A 27436-nucleotide genomic window follows, 5' to 3' on the forward strand; every position below is an offset into this window, starting at 1 on the left:
AATAACGTATGAGGAGTAAACTTCTCCTTTGACAGATCAACCCGCCGTGTGCCTGATATCTTGATCATGTAAAGGGAGTAGTCCTAGTCAAAACCAATGCACAAGGAACGGTCTAGTAGTGGGTTGCAAATATGTCAGACATGATTCAACCTATTGATAGGTTTTATATGCAAATTTGATCATTACAACCACCATAAGAACTTGTGAAATGCTGACTTTACAAGAGACGGATGGAACAACTGTAAAATCAAAGATATAGCCTGACTCAATTTAAAACATGCAAAATGTGGTCGTTTTGATGCTGTTGATTTGGGAAAGAAATATAATTTCAAATTTTCTAAAATATCACTACAATCTTTTTTTAGACCTCACATTTGATTTGCACCACTTCCTGCATATGTTGTGGTACATAAATTCGGAAGTTCTCCTTAAAATCATTCATTATAGCTGTAAGGAGGAAAGATACGTGCTTGGTAGAATATGTACAGGAAGAAGCATTGTATCTCTGTAGGGGGGAGGGGGGGGTGAATGTTGGCAGTCCTGTAATACTAGTACATATTTATTCATTTCGTTGACGGAGATGTCAAAAGTGAAAATTTTCAAAAACACGCTTCAAGTTTCAATACATTTTGAAAGAGCACTTGGGGAATGCGTGGGATTAACAAACGTAGACATGATTAAGATATCGCTGTAATAATGCGCCTAGCAAGGAACGACAAAGCTGTTGCAAGTTTGTCAGCTAGAATCCATATTTATTCCTCATGTAAGCTATTCATTCATTATCATTTTATTAAAGAGACTTTCACTGTTAAGATTTGGTCGTTATCCTGTAAAGATATCTTTAACGTAAAGTATTATAAACGCTGGAATACTTTTCCGTAAAAATACTTTATAATGGTGTCCTTAATAATCTTTCATTTAAGGATATCGTTCTACACTCTTTGCATAGTTATCCAACAAATAAAGATACCATTCAACACTCTTTACATAGTTATACAACATATACAGATATTGATATATGTTCTTTACTTAGTAATACAACATATAAAGATATCGTTCTTCACTCTTTACATATTATACAATATATATAGATATCGTTCTATAACATATCACCAGTGTTGGTATTGGCATAAAAAAATGTCTTCTTGATATAGAAAGTTTACATTTTTGAAAGTTAGGGTTTGGGAAAGAAAAACAACAAACGATTTCCTTGTAATAAAAATAGCTGTAGATCATATAACGAGTTCAGGTTTTGGTCGTTATTTTGTAAAGTCGGAAATTAAAGTAAAGTGTAGACTTATAAAATGTAGTTCATACATAGGGATGTGAACAGGAAAGCTTCAGACTCCATGCAGTACGCAGGCGTAAAGCATTGCAGTTCATGTTCCATTTTCTAAATGAAAATTATTCTTAAATACATTCCATCTATGATGATTGAATATGTGTACCAGGTTTTATTATTCTAGCCCAACTGGTACCGCTTTTATCTTGTTTTGTGATTGTAAAATTACCCTTGCGAGTTTGACCTTCGAGAACAATAAGTTTCTTCCTCCAATTATTAGAAATGTGTGTACCGAGTTTGGTGATCCTCGATGAGATTCCATCTGATCCTGTTTTCATCCAATTCACAGTGCTGATACATGTACATTTGTGAGGTTTAATATGTGTATCAGATTTGATTATCCTAGCTTAACAATATAGTCTCTATGCACCAATATAATTACCCTTGTCCTCCAATTTGACCTTGAAAAACAGCAAGTTTCTTCCTTTTATCATGGGGATGCCCGGTAATGGGTATGAAGTTTGGCGATGCTAGCTTTGTAAGTATGGTTTTATCTCATTCACTAGAGGCTTACAGACAGACAGATGTACTGTGTCACATAATAATATATCTCTTCAATGACGACCATGTAGAAGTAGCTCTTTCTCTCATCAATAAAGGATGTAAATCAATAATTCTCTATTGTTATCATTTCCTACTTACAACCCTCACAAACATCAGGACATCGCAAACTCCGCGCATTCCCTTACCTAGGTTACTCCCCTTTGTTCTATACCAAGTTTACTTCGACCCAATAAAGACAACATAGTACCTTGTTTTATACACCTACACTGTGTGGTATCTACCCATCATCTAACAGTGATGGTACGAAGTCATGTACCTAAACTAACCCAGAATGTCCGATTTTAAACGTAGCTTGGCAAAGGAACAGCCACTTAATACTGGTCATGAGCACACCATAGAAGAATAACACCCCGACAAGTCCCGGAAATATGAATTCAAGAACACCCCGACAAGTCCCGGAAATATGAATTCCATCACTAGCATTCAGAAGTGACGCCTTCATGCTCATAAATACATTTCCTCTGAGATATGGAAGGTTTTCGTGCCCATGAATACATTTCCTCTGAGGTATGGGAGGTCTTCGTGCCCATTAATACATTTCCTCTGAGGTATGGGAGGTATTCGTGCTCATTAATACATTTCCTCTGAGGTATGGGAGACTTCATTCATAACTAGAATTATAAATTTTCAGATTGAGACACGATTTTTACAATACCTAGATATTCACAGTAACCTCTAATGCCTCCATTTCTCTTCCCCCATAATATCCATAGAGGTTCAAAGACATTTTTATTATCAATTAAATACATGTAACATATATATTATATTAAAACAAAATTTAATGATATCATGACATTTCAGTTCAAGTCACATCCAGCTTGCTCTTGTCAGGAGGCGATGAAGAAACTGATCCCGTCTCCATGGATACCGGTATGGAGCCTGTCGTCAGTGGAGTATTTGATATCTAAAAAAATCAAAAATACAAAATTCTTATTTACTGATAAAAATACAGATATCTTATCTACAGAAAAAAAATTTGAAATTCTTATTTTCAGGTACAAAAAAAATACAAAATTCTTATCTACACTGATAAAATATACAACATTAACTAAGATAAAATATATACAAAATTCTTAACTCCATATAAAATTTCTAGAAAAATCTTTAAAAAGTAACTAGATTCATTTGACCTTGATATAATCAAGGTCAAATGACTCTGAAGTTCCAATCATCATATCTGAAGATTGCATGTCTATGTCAGACCCAGTTCTGAAGTAATACCAGTTTCATGTAGAAGGTTACATATCAAGGTCACTGGTACTACTTGACCTTGATACTAGTTTGTAGGTCCTATCATTATCCTCATAATTTCTGAAGATCACATGTCTTTATCAATCCCGCTTCTAAAGTTAAATCAGTTTTAATGTTCATGGTCAGAGGTCAAGGTCACTTGAGCTTGATACTAATTTGTAGACTGTCTTACTCTTCTCATGCCAAATTCCCAAGGATACTATCCATCATGTATATCAAGTTATATATGTTGAATTTTAAAGATATACATGTTGAATTTTAAAGGCATAGGGTCTCTCTTTCATCTGAAAAATGACAGATATGTATATGATATTTTGCAAGAAGAACTCAAACTACAATCTATAGCTGCAGCGCTTTGAAATTGAAGTCAGTTTGACGTTTTAGCCCTTTATAGAATGTTTGTCTGGAGGACAATATATTAAACTGGTACCCCTCTGATTGGTGACTACACACAAAAATAAGATATACGAAGTCAACAGGGTACCAGTTTAGGCAAATGAGAACAGGGAATTATTTTGTAATTACTATTGTATCCAATGTGTTTGTAAACATTCTGAGGAAAGTTTTGTGATTTTCTAGTTTTGAACTTTAGTTTCACCACCTTTTTGGAACATGCAAAATTTCACCAATATCTTAAATCCTATGCCTTTCAAAATTCTTTTTCTTCCCAATAGAATTCTGTTATACTCCACCACATTTGATCCCCCCCCCCCCCCAAAATATAAACTAATGAAAACAAAAACATTTCTGCACAACCAAATAGGGCCTACATTGGTCTATCAGATCCTTAGCATCTACTATGTTCATCAGTGGGTTACGGAGAACGACTGCTGACAGTGTTAGGTACGAGACAGAAGAACAAGAAGTGGAAGACTAATAACTAGAAGCGACAAAAAACAATAAATCTCCAATCTTTGTTTGGGAGGCCTAATTATCAGCGGAACTTTATAGAAGTGAACCTAGCACTCATGAACCTCATTTTAGTTTTGTTTTAGCTGTCCCCGGTGTCAGTCTGTATGTACCTAAATCACATCAATGACTATCTATTCAATATATAGTGTGTATGTACCTAAATTATATCAATGACGATCTATCCAGTACGGATCTGGAGAAATTGTTTTAAGAATTATCTCATTTAATCCCATATAAACTTCTACTTTCTTAACACCCCACCCTATTTCTTCATTATTTCCCCTTGAAGAAAAACAATCTCAACAAACTGTAATAATTCACCCTATGGATGCTATGTGTCAACTGTAGGTCAGTGGTTCTTAGTAAGCTGAAAATGTGAAATGCACAGATACTGCAAAACATAGATTTCGTATCCACGATACGCTCATAATGACACACCGCTACCCTAAATGTCATTTTTTTATATGATGCACTGCTTAACAACATGATACACCCCTAACAACATGATGCATCCCTTAACAACACGATACACCCCTAATGACATGGTACATCCCTCAATGACACAATGCGCCCCTAAAAACATGATACACCTCAACAACACGATTCACCCTTTAATAACATGATACACTCCTATCAGCAATACAAAATAGATAGTTGGACAAACACGGACCCATGGATACACCAGAGGTGGGATAAGGTGCCTAGGAGGAACAAGAGGCCCATGAGCCACATCGCTCACCTGATTCACCTTGGCTCATATCTGAAGACTCCATATATATATTTGCATGTAAAACTTTAGTCCCTATTATGGCCCCAACTACCCCTGGAGGCCACGATTTTTTTTTTTTGCAAACTTGAATCTACACTACGTCAGAAAGCGTTCATGCAAATGTCAACTTCTTTGGCCCAATGGTTCTTGAGAAGAAGATTTTCCCTATATTTGTATGTAACACTTTGACCCCCCCCACTTGTGGCCCCATCCTACCCCCCCGGGGGCCATGATTTGATAAAACTTGAATCTGCACTATGTCAGAAAGTTCTCTTGTAAATATCAGCTTTTCTGACTCAGTGGTTATTGAGAAGATTTTAACTATATATTTGTATGTAAAACTTTGATCCCCTTTGTGGTCCCATCCTACCCCCGGGGGCCATGATTTGAACAAACTTGAATCTGCACTAGGTCAGAAAGTTTTCATGTAAAAATCAGCTTTTCTGGCTCAGTGGTTCTAGAGAAGAAGATTTTTAAAGATTTTTCCTATATATTTGTATGTAAAACTTTGATCCCCTATTATGGCCCCATCCAACCCCCAGGGACCATGATTTGAACAAACTTGAATCTTCATTATGTCAGGAAGCTTTCATGTAAATCTCAGCTTTTCTGGTTTCATGGTTCTTAAGAAGAAGATTTTTTAAGTTTTTCCCTATATATTTGTATGTAAAACTTTGATCCCCCTTGTGGCCCCATCCTACCCTTGAGGGCCATGATTTGAACAAACTAGAATCTGCAATATGTCAGGAAGCTTTCAGGTAAATTTCAGCTCTTCTGGCCCAGTGGTTCTTGAGAATATTTTTAAATGACCCAACCCTATTTTTGCATTTTTGTAATTATATCCTCTTTGAAAGGGACATGGCCCTTCATTTGAACAAACTTGAAAGCCCTTCACCCAAGGATGCTTTCGGCCAAGTTTGGTTGAAATTGGCCCAGTGGTTCTGGAGAAGAAGTCGAAAATGTGAAAAGTTTACAGACGGACAGACAGACGGACAAAATGTAATCAGAAAATCAGTGTGCGAAGAATGGTCTAACAATCGGTATGAAACACGTCAGACAGCATTTGACCCAACGACATGATACATCCCTAACAACATGATACAACTCTAACATGATACATCCCTAACAACATGATACATCCCTAACGACATGATACATCCCTGACAATGACAGTAGAGAACTTACTGATGAGGTCTGTACAGAATGACTCCCACTGGATGATGATGTAACAGTTGAGAGGGAAGAGACAGGCATTGTCATGGCAACTGTAAATATCCAGAACTAAAGAATCAGCAATTTTCTACTAGTAACATGATGAACAATTAATATCAATTCTGTAACAATGAAGAAATTCCTAACACAGTATGAAATTATTTCCCAAATATATCATTAGTTAAACAGCCTCAGGGTGCATGAAATATAAGTCAAAACTCAGGGTATCCCCCATCCCCACCCCCGTACACCATTCATTGGACCTGAATAACAAATCCATTTCCTATGTAACCAAAATCATTACCTAAGTTCAATCACTGTGTGGTTCACAAATGATTTTATCCATTACTGACTAAATCAACTAGAATATTGTGCGAGGTAGTCTGCTTGTTGTACAATGTCGGGAAAGACAATGCATCGCGTAATTCACAATAAGGAACACTGGGGAAACTCATGATTAAAGGAGGATTTGTATACACTACTCAGTTTCAATGAACGTTTCTGGAAAATGTTCTCAGAGGCATAATTTGGTTTTTCGTATCTGAACTTCACTGCTATACAAAATTGTCATAAAATATTTTGCCCGAATTCTTTTTGTACAATGCCATCTCACTCAAAGTGTTTTAATTTGTATCAGGGTCACTCATCATTGTTTTACATGTATAGGTCATGCAGTAGTGTGTTACACATGTCAGAGTACCTTGTTAGTATTTTACCTGTACTGAGAGCATTAACATTTTAAATGTACTAAGAACATTCACATTTCACCTGTACTGACAGCATTAACAATTTACCTGTACTAAGAACATTAACATTTTACCTGTACTGAGAGCATTAACATTTTACCTGTACTGAGAACATTAACATTTTACCTGTACTGACAGCATTAACAATTTACCTGTACTAAGAACATTAACATTTTACCTGTACTGAGAGCATTAACATTTTACCTGTACTGACAGCATTAACATTTTACCTGTACTAAGAACATTAACATTTTAAATGTACTAAGAACATTAACATTTCACCTGTACTGACAGCATTAACAATTTACCTGTACTAAGAACATTAACATTTTACCTGTACTGAGAGCATTAACATTTTACCTGTACTGAGAACATTAACATTTTACCTGTACTAAGAACATTAATTAACATTTTACCTGTGGTAGTGGCCCCTGCTAGGAGAGGGTTGTCAGCTGTAAGACAGGTAACATCCTACAACAGAACAAACCCCGTTACAAAATCAGAGCACCTGTCTGACATACTGTACAAGATGTGAAACACTAATGATGTGTTGACGAAACAGATTATGTGTCGGTGTAACACTAATGATGTGTTGATCAAACACCAATGGTATATTGGTGAAACACTAATGATGTGTTGGTGAAACACTAATGATGTGTTGACGAAACACTAATTATGTGTCGGTAAAACACTAATGATGTGTTGGTGAAAACACTAATGATGTGTTGGTGAAAACACTAATGATGTGTTGGTGAAAACACTAATGATGTGTTGACGAAACACTAATTATGTGTCGGTAAAACACTAATGATGTGTTGGTGAAAACACTAATTATGTGTCGGTGTAACACTAATGATGTGTTGGTGAAAACACTAATGATGTGTTGGTGAAAACACTAATGATGTGTCGGTGTAACACTAATGATGTGTTGGTGAAAACACTAATGATGTGTTGGTGTAACACTAATGATGTGTTGGTGAAAACACTAATGATGTGTTGGTGAAACACTAATGATGTGTTGGTGAAAACACTAATGATGTGTTGGTGAAAACACTAATGCCCCCAGATTACAAGAAAGTAAAACTTTAAGACATTGTAGTTGAAAGTTTTGTAGCAATATTGAGAATGTGGAGTAATTTTCATTTTGTCCACCTTTAAAAGCAGTGCCTTACAATTTAAAAGATACGGCTACTATTATAATTTTCTAGAAGTAGGCCAAAGGTTAATGTAAAGTTCAACAGGTCAAAGATGTCGGTGTCAATGGAAAGGTCTTGCCACAAGGAATACATATATCAAATATGAAAGCACTGCCTCTTATGTTGTAAAAGATATGACCAAGGTTAAAGTTTTTTCACTAAGTCAAGGTAAAAAAAAATCTGATATTGTTGAAAAGGTCTTCTCATAAGAAATGCACATGCTATATTTAAAAGTGTACCTCTTACAATTTAAAAATGTAGCTTACATTGGAACTTTTTAAAAGTAGGTCAAAGGTCAATGTAAAGGTCACCAAGTCAAAGTTGGGAAGGTCTTGCTACAACAAATACACAAATATGAAACCTCTACCTCTTATGGTGTAAAAGGTATGACCAAGGTTAAAGTTTTTTGCACAGACAGATAGATGAACAGGCCAACAACTATACGCACTAGAATCTTTAATTCCAGAGGCATAAAAACTCTAACAAATTAACAGCTGAACTAGTAAAAACTCATTACAAATTAACACCGGAACTAGTAAAAGCTCATCACAAATCAACACCTGAACTAGTAACAAGAGGCCCATGGGCCACATCACTCACCTGAGTCACCTTGGCCCATTTCTGAAGACTTTCCATATATATTTGCATGTGAAACCTTAGTCCCTATTATGGCCCCAACTACTCATGGAGGCCACGATTTTTGCAAACTTGAATCTACACTACGTCAGAAAGCGTTCATGCAAAAGTCAACTTCTTTGGCCCAATGATTCTTGAGAAGAAGATTTTTAAAGATTTTCCCTACATTTGTATGTAAATCTTTTACCCCCCCCCCCCCTACTTGTGGCCCCATCCTACTCCCCCTGGGGGCCATGATTTGAACAAACTTGAATCTGCACTATGTCAGAAAGTTTTCTTGTGAATATCAGCTTTTCTAACTCAGTGGTTATTGAGAAGATTTTAACTATATATTTGTATGTAAAACTTTGATTCCCCTTGTGGCCCCATCCTACCCCCGGGGGCCATGATTTGAACAAACTTGAATCTGCACTAGGTCAGAAAGTTTTCATGTAAAAATCAGCTTTTCTGGCTCAGTGGTTCTTGAGAAGATTTGTCCTATATATTTGTATGTAAAACTTTGATCCCCTATTGTGGCCCCATCCAATACCCGGGGCCCATGATTTTAACGAACTTGAATCTACGTTATGTCAGGAAGCTTTTATGTAAATCTCAGCTATTCTGGCTTAGTGGTTCTTGAGAAGAAGATTTTTAAAGTTTTTCCCTATATATTTATATGCAAGACTTTGACCCCCCCCCCCCCCCCCCCTTCCCCCGGGGGCCATGATTTGAACAAACTTGAATCTGCTGCAATATGTCAGGAAGCTTTCAGGTAAATTTCAGCTCTTCTGGCCCAGTGGTTCTTGAGAAGAAGATTTTTAAATGGCCCCATCCTATTTTTGCATTTTTATGACTATAACAAACTTGAAAGCCCTTCACCCAAAAATGCTTTTGGCCAAGTTTGGTTGAAATTGGCCCAGTAGTTCTGAAGAAGAAGATAAAATTGTGAAAAGTTTACAACAACGACGACAGACAACGGACAAATTTTGATCAGAAAAGCTATCTTGAACCTTTGGTTCAGGTAAGCTAAAAACTCATCACAAATTAACACCTGAACTAGTAAAACCTCATCACAAATTAACACCTGAACTAGTGAAGGCTCCATATTTTTGCTGTCTGCATTTTTTTCCGAGGACAGGAATGAATCTGCATGTAGTGGGGAGGTAAATGGAATAGCCAACCGAGCATTCACTGCCAGTAGATGTTCCCGACGAGTGGACAGCGACTGGATATGACCCTCTAATCGCTGGTTCTCCGATTTTAATTGGTGCAAACAATGGAGAAGGGAGGCTACTGCAACAAATCAGATGATCAGGTATATTTTAAAAGGGCATTATAAGAATTTGGAAATTGATAAAACTAGTTCTACGATAAAAAAAATTCTTAACAACTGGGCCCCTGTTTCAGAAATGTTTGTGTGGGGCATCAGTTCGTGTTGTTAGATAGGTATTGTAACACATTAGAAAGATAGCAACTTCTGCAATGTTTATCCATCAACCAATCATCTCTCATTTTTGCTTTCATCACAGACATTTATTCCTGTACATGCATATATGACAAATTTCACATGAAAAAATTCAGACTAAGGGCTAAAAAGTGAGGAATCTAAGTTGTGCATGTCATGACGTGGTACATTGGTTTTAAAGGTATCAACTAATGGCAAAGCAGTTGTGAACAATGTGTGCACGAGTCTTGTTAAATATAGTACACCTATTTCTACAGCTGAGAATTCTGACAGAAATAAATTTCAGTTTTTAAAATACATGAGGGTAAGAACTGCAATGCTTCACACCGATCTACTCTTCATAAAGTACTCTGGTGTGAAGGGTCGAAGTTCATACCCTCGTGTATTAATTCTAAATCGAGGATAAAGAAGACGCAATCGTCAGAGCTGGCATTGTTCATCAATGCAACCAACAACTCGATACAATCGACTTCAATACAAGTGATATCAGATGCATGCTAAATGTATTTTGAACAGGAACAAATAAAATACTATAAATTGGGTTATCTACCTTGCAGTGATAAGGGGAAAACAACGAATTCTGCATCTCCTTAACATTCAACTTACTATCAAAATGTTCTCCTTGCTTCATCAGGAACTGAGATCCCTGTTCCCACTGCCTCTCTAACAACTGCTCTAGGGACGTCGGAAAATCTCTGTCAACACAAATACACAATGCATCACACAATGCTTCTAACACTACTAAGATAGCACATGTTCGATGGACCATGAACATAATACAATAAGAGGCCCATGGGCCATCATCGTTACCTGGATTTCATGAAACCAGTTTAAGTTTAAGTTTGAACTTAATTATGAATTCGTAAATATTTTTAAATTTATGATTTGCAACCAGTTAAGGTAGGCAGGGTTTGACACTAAGGCACGTCCAACCGATCGAGTCTACTAAATGATAGGTCCGATCGGGTAAAATGTCGATTTACTAGTCCGACTGGTCGTGTTAAAAAAATAAACAAGAAACTTTACTTTAATCTGCAAGATATTTTATTCTTAGCTAAAAGAAAATAACTGTAAGAGTTTGCAAGCAATTTTAAACCGTGTGATGGAATAATCTCTATTTTCAGTTCTAATAAATAAATTGCGGTCGGAAGTGATGTTTTACAACTTCTACTAGATGTTCATTTTAAACAGTTTATTTGAATTGACTATAAAAAAGTGTTTTTCAAATCAATAAATTACGTCGTGAACAGCTATTTATCGCTGTTGACATCTCTATATTTAAATACGACTTCTCGTCCTCAATGAAAGACGTCCCAGGAGAAAAAAGAAAAGGTTAGGAAGAAACAAAGCAGGGCTTATGAAATATAAATTAAATAAAAAGCTAGTTGAGGTCATTTTATACTAAATAGACTAAAGAATATCCATGCCGAGTAGAATTTAAAGAAACAGAAAACGTGTTTGAATGATGAGACTTAGATATTTTTGAGACAAATAAATACGTTTTGGTTCAAACTTAACGTTTGTCATTCAAATGAAGTATTTAAATATGGAGAAACTATCAGGGGTTTTTTCTGGAAAGTTGGTCAGGGCTAGTGGATATAAAATCAGGTCTAGTAAAAATCATTTGAAGTAGCCCGACTGGTCTAGTGCTCAAAAAAGTTAATGGTAGGTGTTCATGCTGTTAAATGCATAATGATGTCAATTCATCGCTTGTACATGTAAATGTATAGATGTATACTGATGTTAAATCATCGCTTGTAAGTGTATAGATGTATACTGATGTTAAATCATCGCTTGTAAGTGTATAGATGTATAATGATGTTAAATCATCGCTCGTAAGTCTATAGATGTATAATGATGTTAAATCATCGCTTGTAAGTGTATAGATATATAATGATGTTAAATCATCGCTTGTAAGTGTATAGATGTATAATGATGTTAAATCATCGCTTGTAAGTGTATAGATGTATAGTGATGTTACATCATCGCATGTAAGTGTATAGATGTATAATGATGTTAAATCATCGCTTGTCAGTGTTAGTCTAGTCAATCTAGCAAATCACCTCAAAGTAATTGCAACAGAAACAAACTCGACGGAATTTAATAAACAAAAGCGTGATTAACAACATACAAAAAATCGGACAAAATCGGACAATGGGAAATATTTAAAATTTAGACTTAAATGTTTTAGTAAACCATCGATATTTTGTGGTGTTTACGGCACGCCGTACACGTAAAGGGGAGTAACTTAACTGTGACAGTCATCGGAATAAAGTTATACACGACGATCTAAAGTGCATGTAATAAAAAACGCGATTAAACAGCTTAACAGTTGTATTAAAAAGGTGATTTTAAGACCTTCTATATCCATACAATATTGCTCAGCATCTCATATTCTTTGCCAACTTCCATTCCCGGGGAACTTTCGCGAATAAAGCTTCAAAATATTTTGTTTGACCCTCTACTGAATTAATTTTAATTATAAAACACAATATTTACTTTAGAAGTTATGAATAATCAATTATAAATGAAATCTTAAAGAATTAGTGTCAATTTACAAGGGGGAATTACGGTTGTTAAAAAAGAAAGTATGGAAAGCCATTCGGGTTAAAAGTTTCAGTTATTTTGTGTCTTCATCATTTGAGCAAGCCTTTTGTATTAAAAACTTTTATAAAACTAAGTAAGTAAAGTATTTTTGCTTTTCTTTTTCAAATTCAGGTTTGGGGAGTCATTCATGGGTAATAATAATGATAATAAAACATTGATAATATAAATAATAAAAATCAATGTAAGTAAACACTTGCGCATAGTATCATGATTTGATGTAAAATCGAGTAGTTACTCTTTCTAATTAGTCTTGGGCTCACGACCTGCGGAACCATATCTCCTAGCAGCATGCAAACAGCGCGCTAGACAGCCCGACCATCTATTCAAGACAAAACTTGTTTTCGATGACGATGGAATTCTCGCCACGCTGGCACACGATCATTGAGAATGGAAATGGGATACAGTTATTTATCGTAAATTTTAGAGGATCATACAAAATGCACATTGTGTTTGAAATGTCTATATATAAAGCACGGAAATAGCAACGAACTCTGAAATAAACATAACTGCCTTAAGGGACGAAATCAATGTCGGATGAAAATTTAGATTCACTTAGTTAGGGGGAGGGGAATAAAAACTCCTGCAAGTTTCTGTCATCCTTTCCCTTTCTACGTGCATTCACAGGATGCGACACAACGTCAAGAATGTTCGGCATCGGAACAGGTCCTGTATAGTCAAAATGTAGACAAATCACGAAAAAATTCTGTATATGATTAGTTTTTATTTGGAGGCAGGCTACTGACAAACAAGTTGATGGTGAAGGGGTTTCAACTGTTTCGTTTAAAGTCAGCATTTCGTGAATTATATGGTCGTTATAACAATCTACTTTGCCAATACAACCTATCATTGGGTCAAATCTGTCTGACTTGTTTCATATACATGTAGATTGTTGGGCCGTTTTTGGCACAATGATATTGAATAAGGGTAACTCCGTTTGCCTTATTAAGATATAGAGCTCACGGCGGGTGTAACCGGTCAACAGGGGGTGCTTACTCCTTATAGCCCATAGGCATCTGATCCCACTTCTCGTATATCCAGGGGTCCGTGTTTGCCCACCTCTCTATTTTGTATTGCTTATAGGAGTTACGAGATGGATCACTGTTCGTTATCTTCACCTTCCTATATGAGGATTTCATAGAGAAAATGATATATTCTGGTGTCGATGTCATATCGACTTTGTACGATGGAATACTATAGAGACACTTACAGGGGATTTGCTTTGTGAAGAATTGTCTAACACAATATCATTTTTATAAGTTCAGTCATTGCCACAAACTACTAACTACAGCTGCAGAAGAGGAGCATTGCAAGAATTTTTTAAGTCATAGAGTGGACTAAAGAAATGATTAATTTGGATCCTTCGAATTGGGGCTTATCACTGCTTTCAGCAATTCTTGTATCCATTAAAACTAAATTACAAGTCGCGCCAGATAAATTTTTGAACGTTTTTCGCTGTAAATGCAAGGCAAATTGTGACACTAGCCGTTGTACTTGTAAAAACATGGACTGAACTGTACTGCAATTACTCAAATGATCACTTATATAATTATCAGGCATGTAGCAATAATGGCTCTACACCTTTTATCATTACATGCAAAGTTGATAATTTTTACGTACAGAGGTCGATTTTTAGACAGATTGGTTGCCCTCCCTCCTCTTTTTTTTTTTAAAAAAAAAATAGCATTGTTGTGAACTGTACACAGTGGAAGTGTAAAATTGAACCGAGAGAACAACCTTAGCCCCCCCCCCCCCCCCCCCCCCCCCCCCCCCCATCAAGGATTTTTATAACTTTGGATTAAAATTTACTTGTCAATTTTCAGGCAATATTGTGAAATTATCTTCACACACCCCCCCCCTTTTTTTTTACGATGCTGTGTGCCTGATTCATTTTGCTTTTAATCCTATGTGTCCATTGTTTTAAAACAGATTACTCCTGAAATTCTCGGTATTAATTGCACAATAATTTGGATAGAACTAAACATCAAATACGGCAATAACCCCCCCCCCCCCCCCCCTCCTTCCCAAACTCTAGAACTTGACGAAGTGCACATATTAAAGATTTCTTTATAAAATCGAAGAAACTGAACCTTGTTTCGTCATAGATGTAGTACAAACTGTTAAAACTCAGCTTAATAAAGAATTTGGTAACGTAAGCTTTACTATACACTGTTTGTTTTAAAATAATACATGTATTTATGTGAAACATAGGACCGGAATGGTAAGCGCGCCTCCAACTTCCGATGTAAGGGGAGTAACTGCAAAAATGTAGGTCATCTTTTACAGACCATTTTTGAAGGGGCACTTGTTTTGTGTTAACAGTTTATTTTAATGTATAAATCTTCATGTGGTAACTCATATATGCCTAATGGACAGGAAAAAGTATTTTCTTCCAAAATACAGTTTTTAACGATTTTTGTTGAAAAATGGAGATTTCAGCCCAAAATTCGGCAAGGGAAAATAAATTTTGGTGCAGAAAAGTTTAGTTGTGCATTTGGACGTTTTATTCTTAAATTTATAAGATCAATGTCATCTCTTCTATAAAACAGTAATTTCCTATCATTTCCAGTTTTTCACTATTTTTGTTTTAGAAAAAGGTAGGTTTTCCTACCTAAAATGGTATTTTTCATATATATTGCCAATAATCTATATATCTTACTTGTTGAGCAGTTTTTAAAATAAATCCTAACTTCAATTTTTTATTGGTAGACTCAAATGTATGACAAAATGTGGGTTTTCTTCTTAAAATTTCAATCTTTAACAATTATATTCAAAAAAGCAAGATTTTACCCAAAAATTACAGTCAAGGAAAGAATATATTCTGCTGCTAAAAAAAATAATCGAACATTCCCAGGTTGAAATTTGAGATATGAAACTTATTTTTACTGTATGTTACATAAAATGGACATTTTCTTCAATTTCCAGTTTTTAGCGATTTTCATGAAAAAACGCATCCTTTTACCCCAAAATTCCAATTTTCCCATAGAAACACAAAAGCCGATTTTTAATATGTTGTTTGCATGTGTTTTCTTGCATGAATAATCAAAATTTCATTTCTGTTGCAATTAGTTTGAGGTTTTGCTCATTTTTGAGCTAGATTGACTAGACTATGTATAGATGTATAATGATGTTAAATCATCGCTTGTAAGTGTATAGATGTCTAATGATGTTAAATCATCGCTTGTAAGTGTATAGAAGTATATTGATGTTAAATCATCGCTTGTAAATGTATAGAAGTATATTGATGTTAAATCATCGCTTGTCAGTGTATAGATGTATAGTGATGTTAAATCATCGCTTGTAAGTGTATAGATGTATAATGATGTTAAATCATTGCTTGTAAGTGTAGAAGTGCTGTATTTTATTTCAATGTAATGGTTTCAAAGAAGTTGAAAAAGTGAATTTAAGTTTATGTATGATTCACAAAAATGGATAGCAATCGTGACATGTCTATAAATTCTGTTCTGCGGAATACTAAATCCTGTAGCATTTTATTTTCAAAAGAGGTATAACTCCTGTTAAAATTTCCTGTGAATATCCAAATGTATCTACATAGTATGTCCATATCAAATACAATTAGTTACATGAAATTCTGTTCAGCGGTTTCGGAGGAGTCATGCTGACACTGTTTCAGAGGTAAATTCAAGTTCAAAGGGGCATAACTCCAACCCCCCCAAAAATCAAATCGGAGTTTCCTATACACAGCAAGTTCTTAATAATCTAGAAAGTTGATAAGAGGAATTCTAGTCAGTAAATAAGATTGGCTGTAAATAAGATTGTAGATCCCTGCAGTTAGGGTAGACTTATCGCGAGTCCAGTAGAAAGTCTGCAGTTAGGGCAGACTTATCGTGAGTCCAGTAGAAAGCCTGCAGTTAGGGCAGACTTATCGCGAGTCCAGTAGTAAGCCTGCAGTTAGGGCAGACTTATTGTGAGTCCAGTAGAACGCCTGCAGTTAGGACAGACTTATTGTGAGTCCAGTAGAACGCCTGCAGTTAGGACAGCCTTATCGTGAGTCCAGTAGAAAGCCTTGAGTTAGGGCAGACTTATCGTGAGTCCAGTTGAAAACCTGCAGTTAGGACAGACTTATCGTGAGTCCAGTAGAAAGCCTTGAGTTAGGGCAGACTTATCGTGAGTCCAGTTGAAAACCTGCAGTTAGCGCAGACTTATCGTGAGTCCAGTTGAAAGCCTGTAGTTAGGACAGACTTATCGCGAGTCCAGTAGAAAGCTTGATGTTGCTGACCCTCTGTGTGACAGTGTATATCACTACAACTGATGAGCTTTGCTTTTAGTTGTATGATCGAAAACTCATTGCGATGTACCTGATGAATTTAACGAACATCATGCTTTATTTCTAATAGCTGTAAACATTTACTTTATCTCTCATTCCATTTGAATTAACAGGGATCAAACAGGGTTTAACACTAAGGCACGTCCGACCGACCGAGTCTAAAATGTCGATTTACTAGTCCGACTGGTCGTGTTAAAAAAAATAAACAAGGAACTTTACTTTAAACCGTAAGATATTTCATTTTTAACTGTAAAGAGTTTGCAAGCAATCTTGAACCGTGTGATGGGATAATCTCTATTTTTAGTTCTAATAATTAAGTTGCGGTCGGAAGGGATGTTTTACGACATCTACTCGATGCTCATTTTAAACAGTTTATTTGAATTGACTATAATAAAGTGTTTATCAAGTTAATAAACTACATCGTAAACAGCTATTTATCGGTGTTGACATATGTGCGGGAATGTCTCTATATTTAAATACGACTTCTCGTCCACAATGAAAGACTTCTCAGGAGAAAAAAGAAAAGGTTGGAAAGAAACAAAGCAGAGCTAATGAAATATAAATTAAATAAAGAGCCGGTTCAGGTCATTTTATACTGAATAGACTAAAGAATATCCGTGCCAGGTAGAATTTAAAGAAACAGAAAACGTGTTTGAAAATCAAATTGAATGACGAGACTTGAGGTATTTTTGAGACAATTAAAATATGTTTTGGCTCAAACTTAACGTTTGTCATTTCCATGGAGTATTAAAATATGGAGAAACAATCAGTTTTTTTCTGGAAAGTTGGTCAGGGCTAGTGGATATAAAGTCAGGTCTAGTAAAAATCATTTGAAGTAGCCCGACTGGTCTAGTGCTCAAAAATATAAATGTCAAACCCTGTCAAAATTACCTTTTTTCACTACTAGCACATTTTACCTAATGGATTATTTTCCAATTTACTAGCATTTTTCAATTGATAGCTTTTTCACAAGAATTTAAGAAAACAAGCATGCCTCTATTATCAAAATATATGAAAATAAAGTACAGTAATAAAAATCAGATGGAGTTCTTTCATTTTAAGTTTAATGAATTATCCCATAGCATACCACTGGTGCATAGTGAGGGTCATAGGGTAAATTTTTGCAATGTGCTCACTGTCCAGAGATCTAGCATCTCTTTAGTACAACAGCACCTGGTTAGAAATCTTGGAAGAATTCAAAATATTTATTTAAACCATTGGAGATTTCTTTTATTAAAAATCTAGTTTAAAAATGTGCCACAAATAACTCAAAATGTTTACCTATAGATACCAGAAAGCAAGACCATTGTGTGTTGAGTAAACACGAATGAGATCATCATGATCATTAATTAAATCAGAAGTTTCTGAGATGCTTGAAGTATGGCTGCAGAACTTTCTTTATTCATTGCACGTTTACTTTTTCAATGCGTAAAGTGTTTCTATACACAAGATGAAATTATTGTAAACTTTAAGTACAGCCAATAAACCAAAAAAATCCACAAAATAGATTTTTTTCCCTAGCAACACATTGCCAGAGCTGCCAACATTATAAAATGGAAAATAGTAAGGTGGGGGTCAGGGGGCCGCCTAGACCCCCTGCCGCTGGAGTTTTTTTTTTATGAATAAACATGTAACCTGAGCAATTTTAGGCACATTTCAATTCCAAATTTAATGAATTTATACATACTAATTGTTATACATTTTACAACTGCAAAAGATCAAATACATCTTTTATTGATTTTACTTTCTAAAACCTGTGTAAAAAATAATGTTACGTTAGTATATTGCATAATTTTACAGTGTCAGTTATTCTGGCAAGTTTTTATATATATCATATAATTTTAGTTACTGAATCAGTTATTCTGGCAAGGTTTTTCTATGTCATTTTCGCCGCCGTGAGAAATGTTGAAGTTTGTCAAACAGATTGTACACTTATACAAACTCCCCCTTTCCGACTTTGAAACAAATATATGTTTACAGTGTACTTGCATATTGTTCTTTGAATTTCTATCTCCATTAGGTTTTCTCCTTTGGGGGAGTATTGTTGTTATTTCCATCAACACATGCTTTACGTTTAGTAGCAGCTGCCATATTGTTTATTTTAAAGTATTAAAATGATCGAGATTCTATATAGATATAGACTATGCAAACAAACATAGCAACGACTATAGCTTGCTTATTATAAAAGTAAAAACCAATGACGGACAGCTCTAAAAATTTCGAAATGTCAAATAAGCGAAAATTGGAAGATGTACGTAACAGTGAAATCGTAAGGCGTATTTTCGGCCCTAAAATCGTAAGCCTTACGCCAAAATCGTGAGGGTTGGCAGCTCTGCATTGCCACCACTTGTGATTTTTTTACTCGCAGACTTTTAAGTCATGAACTCGCATTTAGCCAGTATTTCCCCTGAATTTTGTTGCCTGCCATTAACAAAATCTTTCTAGAATAATTTGTTGGTGAGTACTGCCTACCCGTTCGGAGGCTCCTTCTCAGGACTCTGCAAACTAGGAAATAGCTTGGGTGGTCCACACGCCCCGTCAGCAGGATCGTTACAGGACCCGAGCGCCGAGGCCGAAGCGTTCTGTGTAAAGGAGAAGGTGAGTGGCCCTGGGGCGGTGAGACTCTGAAAATGTGGGCTTCCTCCAAACACCGAGAAGTTATTCAGGCTGTAATGCAAACACAAAGTCAGAATTTATCCCACAACTTTGCACAGTGATGATTTTTCTTTCCAATCACTTTTAAAAGTGCTTTTCCGTCACATTTAAAGATATTTCCAATCACTTTTAATACATTGCTACATAATTACATAACTTGAGTCCTATCAGAATATTGCTCTGAATTGTAAAACTTATAAATCTTTCGGCAACACAGATATGCTGTGTCTCAGGCCTTCGAGGCAGAAGGACGATCAAAACAAAGTCAACATTAAGAAAACATCAATAATGCAAATTTCTTCACCTTTATAAATATACATTCTAAACAGTAAGGCAAATTCAATCACTGGAAATTTTTTTCTTCAGAAATCATACAAATTTTTCACATTTTTCATCAGTAAATTTAGTTGGCCCCTAGACTTCCACTCACAGTGACACCCTACCTCTGGCCGGAGTTGGCCCCTATACTTCCACTCACACCCTACCTCAGGCCGGAGTTGGCCCCTAGACTTCCACTCACACCCTACCTCAGGCCGGAGTTGGCCCCTAGACTTGGTGTGGTGATTTCCGGTTTTCTGCGGACTTTCCGAGACAGAGGGGGAGATGAGTCTTTGCTGTCAGTCGAGGGGTTCCGATTCATTTTCTTGTTCCCTGTGGGGTTCAGCTGTTTCGTTCTTTTCAACTTCTTTTCGAATTTTTCTTGAGATCTATATCAAATAGAAGACAATAACACTTCAATATACAGTAATATAATTTGCTTCACCGACAAACTCTGAGGGATGAACACGGACAAAAACACATATAAATATCATTTTGTCATTTGTTTCTTTTACAAACACACTTCTGAATTATATTTCGTTATCAATGCAAGGTTTTATTGTCGAGATCCAGGTCAAAATTTTCATTCATTCTGTCATTTTGTCTTCCCCAACACACATTACAATTACCATGCACTCATCTCTCGATGTTGAACATAATAAGTCTGATTACAGATTTTAATTTTTCTTTTCTTTCCTCGTAAACTATAGCACTATTTACCTTGACCTATTTGCAGCCTGGTCAATTTCATTATCACTCTGCGAGGCAGTTTTGGCCGTTGTTGCAAGTTTATTAGCAGCACTTGTAATAAAACTGTCTAAAGAACCTGTAAAGCTTCCACTAAACGCTTCACCACCTAGACTACCCGAGGGCAAAAACATTGGTCCCGCTTCACTGGTTAATCTTAGATCAGCACTTTGTACCGAGGACAAGCTTCCCGATGACACAGATCGATGAAGCACATGTCTGTCTTTTATGGAGGCTGGACACGCTACAATGAATTTCAAATTTCAATGCCAAGACTTTCTTGTTTACAGGCAATTTGTGTAAGCAATAATCTTAAAGGGACTGGGCCACAATTTTGGAAGAAAAAAATATTTTTCATTTTAGACTTTAAACATTAAATATAACACATTTTAATTTGAACTTTCTTAATACAAGGCTAAGAACAATGTGTAAACCAACATATCACTCTCGATGTCTTACTAGGAAATGTTCCATTCTCGGTGTCCTCTTCCTGATTGGGGGATTCTGTAGGACTGATGGTTGATGTCTCTGACATCGTTGAAGTTCCAATCCCGCTGCTGGCATTCGATAAGGGGGGCGTGGCGGGCTGCTTCTCTTTCTCAGTGCTGGGCAGGTGATAACCTAGATTATTAAAGACTTCTTTTGTTTCTGCCTTGTTTCCTCTCTACAATAACAAGCTTAAGTTAACTTTTAACAAGGACAAGCTGTTTTCAAAGAACTCCTCAATAAGCAGCTCAAGGCCAATGACTTTTTATAAGAACAAACTCATGTCAAAGAACTCCTCAATAGCCAGCTCAAGGTAAATGACTTTTTACAAGGACAAGCTTATTCAAATGATTTCTCAATAACCGGCTCAAGTAAAATAATATTTTATAAAAACATATTAACCAGCCTATTTCAAATTAGCTACATTCATTTTAAAATCATGTATGAAAGATAGATGAGCTTTCCCCAGGTATTTTCTGTGTACTAGTATCCAAACTCCACAAGACATGGATATACATCACAGCTGTATACTATAGGAGTTCATCATAGTAAATTAAACAAAACGTGGCAATTCTTTATTCTCAAAATACACTTGACACATTGATACTCAGAACTATCAGCAAAGCTAAGATTACGATTTATCTCTCTAGAGATTCACTTCTGTAGACAGTAAGCTCAATCCAAGTACTGAAAGTACTATCAGGTGAAATGACATCTGACAGGTAGACTTACCTTAACGACACGGGTCTCTGTGGAGGTAGAGCTCACTTTGATGCGAGTGTCTGTGGAGATTGGGCCAAGCTTGTCAGTCTTCTCTGGGCTAGCATTATCAGCAGGAATTGGCTTGAAGGCAGGGATCTGCTTTATGTTGGCATCCCTCTTCTACAAAAGTGGTTACAAATCTCTAATGCAGGAGAATTTTCAAGACATACAGGTAACTTTCCATAACCAGAAAAAATCCAGGAGGCTAACAATTCTGAATGAGATTTTAAATCCCACAATGAAAAAAAGTTAATTGTTTTATCATATGACAGACATTGCAGAGTGTATATATTTTCCAATCAAACTGGTAATGGTAACACAGTGATTCAAATTATCGGATAGGTTCTGAGCGCGAATTCTCCATCTTGACAAAGCTAAAGACGGTGATCAACTGGGTAATGACTGTCCATTCAATAAGCACCAAGCGTAAGAAGTCGATGCCACGGGTCTTTTTGATGCGACCTTAAAACTGAGGTTCCTGTCATGGAAGCTGTTGACATGAATCGATATAGTCATACACAGATCAAAATAAGTAGTACTCCACGTGAAGTTGGTAATCTCTCTATACAGGATCATTTTTAGAACAGAACATCAAACAAAATATGCAAACAAGCACAGTGAAAGCGAAATGTTGTCGGACCGACGGACATATCCAGTAATTTGACTCTCTGTCTGATAAACTTCGTTATATTTTCGGTCCGAATGTCTGGTGACTTTCCAGCAACGGTTTCGGAAACTACGCAGCGTTTTTCTTTTTCTTTTTCCTTATATAGGCCTAACTGGTTCCGATAAACGGCACCATTCCCAATGCCAAAACCCGTTGATTTTTCCCAATGTTGAGAATAAAAATTCCCAATTCACTTGCCGAAAAATAGACCGCTTAAAATTGTAATTTTCATAGTCTGAAATATTGTACAAGTTAACTAAAATGTTCACTTCCGGTATTAAATTGAAAGTACAGATCATGGTAGTGTGTTTTGTAGAGCTACAACGATTCCTTATGTTTCACAACAACAAATATTATCATAAAAAAGTTTGTAAAGAGATGAATACTTCTTGTTTTGTTGTCTTTTTTCTTTTCTTTTACTTGAAATCATTTGCCTATACATTGGTAGAAAATTCCCAATTTGTTCGATTTTGACGCTATTTTTCCCAATTGAATGGGTACTGGTACCAGTGGGTAGAAAAAAATCGCTGCTACGTTTCGACTTCCAGTTCCGTTTATAAAAAAAAAAGGCAACATGTTCCAATTGAAATAAAACTGTAATGCAGTCCCCATTAAACCTTTAAAACGAAAATCCAATGACCAGGAGGTTCAAAGTCTTTCATGTTTCAATATAAAAATAATACTACTTTTTTCAGTCTGGTAAAATGTGATTCGATCCGGTAATGTTCCTGTGTTTACCAGACCAAATGTCCTGTAAAACATTTCAACATTTCGCGATCACTGCAAGCAAGTTTATCTATGCAAATTATCTTGAGCAATGAAATGTCTCAGTTTTTAATCTTACCAGCTTTTTGTAGTGATGGACACAATATCCGCAATATTTAACATTGTCGCCGTAGTTCCCAGCCTCCTCACATAGAAGTCCTTGTGCCTGGGCACTGCAATAGAGTGCAATAAATGATAAACTTCCTCTTAGTGAAACAGCATCAGACAAATAAACGCAATCAACTGTAAGGCATAATATGTTGTAGAGTGTGACCGTTGAAACGAGCGAAGCCCATTAACATCTTGCAACACGACTTATAGACATTTTATCCGCCTCTTCATTTAACGTGGGAAATATAATGCAGTGGATGTAAACAGTTATATTGTGACGTCACATTAGCTGCAATGTTTTTCCTTCTTCTCTCAAACCAAGCAAAAACAAAACGTTTGAAGATATAAGAAAGCTTGTCTGGATTTTAAAAACATTTATGGTACTTTCTAAACAATTTAATTATTTTAATTACGGGTTTGTCCATGAAGTATACCGCAGTGACGGCGATATTTTTCCAGAAGCATTATGGGTAATACTCATCTTTTTTCAGCTGATGAAGAGCAAATCACGTGACTCATGTGTAATCATTGGAGCGAGCTCGTCGCTTCGCTTCATATATAAAACTGAATATCACATGCAGCGATTTTTTTCCTTATATAACTGGTACCGATAAACGGTACCATCCCCAATGTCAAAAACCGTTGATTTTTCCCAATTTGAGACTAAAAATTCCCAATTCAGTTGCCGAAAAATAGACCACTGACATCGTAATTTACTTAGTTTGAAACATTGTACAAGTTAACTAAAATGTTCACTTCTGGTATTAAATCGAAAGTACAAATCACGTATTGTAGAGCTATGACAATTCTAAAACAAGCCTACGATGATTCCTTATGTCTCACAACAGCAAATATTACCGTAAAAAAGTTTGTAAAGTGATGAATACTTCTTGTTTTGTTCTTTCTTTTCTTTTGTTTTGGTTGAAATCATTTGCCGATGTGTTGGTAGAAAATTCCCAATTTGTTCAATTTTGACGCTATTTTTCCAAATTGAATGGGTACCGGTACCAGTACCAATGAGTAGAAAAAAATCGCTGACATGAACATTCACACATTGGATAAAAAATTGGTATCAATATGTAACACAATGAATTTTTGATAAATTGATTAACTAGAAATTTCAAGTAAAGAGCCCCTTCTTTTCAGCAATGCATGGATAGATGCCATTAGGTACATCCAACTATGCGAAATTCACCGGGCATTTCTGGTAAAAAGTGGGACATTACAGTATAATTCCATTTCTGAACCAAATCCAGTAAATTATGCTACTTCTGTTTTTCAAAATAAACATTTTTGGATTGAAATTTACGCAAGGTAAATCAAGGGAAGATCTAACAATTTCAGTCAATAAAGAAATAATGGCCTGGTAAAATGACTTTATGATCTGTTAAATCTAGATTGTTTACCAGATTGAATACGCTGTAAAATCAAAAATCATTCTCATTATCTACACACCTGCAGGGGAGTTCTCAAAACAACATTCACTATGATTTTATCTAGGGTCAATTCAAAAGTGTAAAAAATGATACCGTTATTTATTGATGAAGCTCCTATAATATTCATATGATTAATAAGAATAAAGTCTGGAGTCCACACAACTTGGGAACATTTGCTTTAGAAAAGTATTTGTTTTCAATTCATTTCCTGAAATCACGATCTCATATCATGGCCCCATTCCACCCCAGGGGGTACATTAAGATTGATAATCAACCTATTCTTACACAATTTTATATCAGGGACAATGAAAACGTTTTCAGTACAATGCATTTAGACACTGGTCTAACATGTGACGTTCCAAACACTCCCAAGTTTATATACAGACACTGGTCTAACGTGTGACGTTCCAAACACTCCCAAGTTTACATACAGACACTGGTCTAATGTGTGACGTTCCAGACACTCCCAAGTTTATATACAGACACTGGTCTAACGTGTGACGTTCCAAACACTCCCAAGTTTACATACAGACACTGGTCTAATGCATGACGTTCCAAACACTCCCAAGTTTACATACAGACACTGGTCTAACGTGTGACGTTCCAAACACTCCCAAGTTTATATACAGACACTGGTCTAACGTGTGACGTTCCAAACACTCCCAAGTTTACATACAGACACTGGTCTAATGTGTGACGTTCCAAACACTCCCAAGTTTATATACAGACACTGGTCTAACGTGTGACGCTCCAAACCCTCCCAAGTTTATAGACATTTTCTACATGTGTGAGGTTTTTTTCTCTCCAGGTGTACGAATTAGGACAGATGTTAGTATGATCAACAGTAGGGCTGAAACGATACGCCCCCTTTCCGATACGCTACATATTGCAATACTTATGCCACAATTCAATACTTTCAATACGATACAATTTACAGAAGAAACCAATAACATTTAAGAAAAATTTGATTACCAAGATTCACATTCATAATTTTAAAAGCAAATTGTTTCCAAACTACCAAATAGTAAGATGCATGTTGGTTCTGTAGTTTAACCTGATGAATTGTAGTACTATTTTCGTAAGACTCAAAGTCTGAACGTTATTTGACACTACTTAGTCCCCACATGCACCATTGCAGACCGAACCTGATGTATTTTATTGAACCAGTTTGTAATAAACGTATCGAACCGAAAATCTAGGCAATGAATTGAACATTGAATCGAGAGTTTATATTGAACAGTATTGATATTTCGGTGAATCGTTTCAGCCCTAATCAACAGATATTTGTGACTGCCTGCATCAGGGTTTTATCCAGCTTCTAAATGCTACTACCCATTTCATATTTAGTGGAATTTTAGAAAATACAGTCATGAGCTTCCAGGGGAGGGAGAAGGGTGGGACATCCTCGGATTATAATACGTTAAAACAGGCAGATAGAATCGCTTGATTACTCATTAATATCTATATTGTAAGAATTCGCCAATTATAGAAAATGACTATATATAAAAATGATTTTTGTTTAAATTCTCAAATAATTTTGAACAGGAAATATTCATTTGTTTTGAAAGGGGGAAAGGTACCATTTACTGGTAGTAAAAAGAATCTAGATAAATCATATATATAAAATTCCTTCTAATTTCTAGTTAGTCATGTAAGACTTTACAATATCATAAGAGTACATTTTTTTTGGCTACTATTTGTATATATTTGTGAAGATACAGTTTCATGAAATTGTTATGAATGCTACTATATCGTTATAACCAGTTTGTATGAAATTTTGATAACGCTGTTTAAGGAAAATTGCAATTTTCTGACGGTGATATATGATTCTGATTATGTACGTCTGATGTGTGATGACCTATGTATTCTATTTGATAATTGTTAGTTTTAAAGCTAATGAATGGAAATAAATACACATTTCAAACTTGTATCAGATAAAACTGCGAGTATCGAGTTACCTTAAATAAATAGAAAGTTCTTAGTTATGTTCTTTGTGTGCTGATTGCATAATATTTAACTAGATGTGTTTGAGAAACACTGATGCCCCTGTATCACAATAAAAACAATTACGGTTCCCAAGGAAATGTCTAATCACAAGGAATACCAATGTGAAACATGAAAGCCCAATCACTAAATGTCTTATCACAAGGAATACCAATGTGAAACATGAAAGCTCAATCACTAAATGTCTTATCACAAGGAATACCAATGTGAAACATGAAAGCCCAATCACTAAATGTCTAATCACAAGGAATACCAATGTGAAACATGAAAGCCCAATCACTAAATGTCTTATCACAAATACCAATGTCAAACATGAAAGCTCAATCACTAAATGTCTTATCACAAGGAATACCAATGTTAAACATGAAAGCCCAATCACTAAATGTCTAATCACAAGGAATACCAATGTGAAACATGAAAGCCCAATCACTAAATGTCTAATCACAAGGAATACCAATGTGAAACATGAAAGCCCAATCACTAAATGTCTTATCACAAATACCAATGTCAAACATGAAAGC

The 27436-nt window shown here is 35.7% G+C and overlaps 1 protein-coding gene across 6 annotated transcripts in view; it reads right to left on the bottom strand.

The window, feature by feature from the left end:
• Positions 1–2618: 2618 nt before the first annotated feature.
• The window catches only part of LOC125665997 (protein AF-10-like), a 34612-nt gene continuing 9794 nt past the window's right edge, over positions 2619–27436 (bottom strand). For 3 of the 6 annotated variants that reach the window (XM_056151270.1, XM_056151272.1, XM_056151277.1), the window contains 11 exons: positions 23444–23537; positions 21903–22052; positions 21144–21348; positions 20658–20928; positions 20147–20326; positions 19437–19631; positions 10679–10767; positions 9692–9900; positions 7213–7267; positions 6024–6103; positions 2619–2810 (listed from right to left, as the gene is read on the bottom strand). In XM_056151270.1, the coding sequence (XP_056007245.1) occupies positions 2709–2810; positions 6024–6103; positions 7213–7267; positions 9692–9900; positions 10679–10767; positions 19437–19631; positions 20147–20326; positions 20658–20928; positions 21144–21348; positions 21903–22052; positions 23444–23537 (1630 nt within the window). In that variant the 3' untranslated portion in view covers positions 2619–2708. The remainder of the gene's footprint in view (positions 2811–6023; positions 6104–7212; positions 7268–9691; positions 9901–10678; positions 10768–19436; positions 19632–20146; positions 20327–20657; positions 20929–21143; positions 21349–21902; positions 22053–23443; positions 23538–27436) is intronic. The other 3 variants (XM_056151271.1, XM_056151275.1, XM_056151276.1) reach the window with 2 other exon arrangements.

This window comes from Ostrea edulis, chromosome 10 (genome assembly GCF_947568905.1).
Source record: "Ostrea edulis chromosome 10, xbOstEdul1.1, whole genome shotgun sequence".
Lineage (NCBI taxonomy): Eukaryota > Metazoa > Mollusca > Bivalvia > Ostreida > Ostreidae > Ostrea > Ostrea edulis.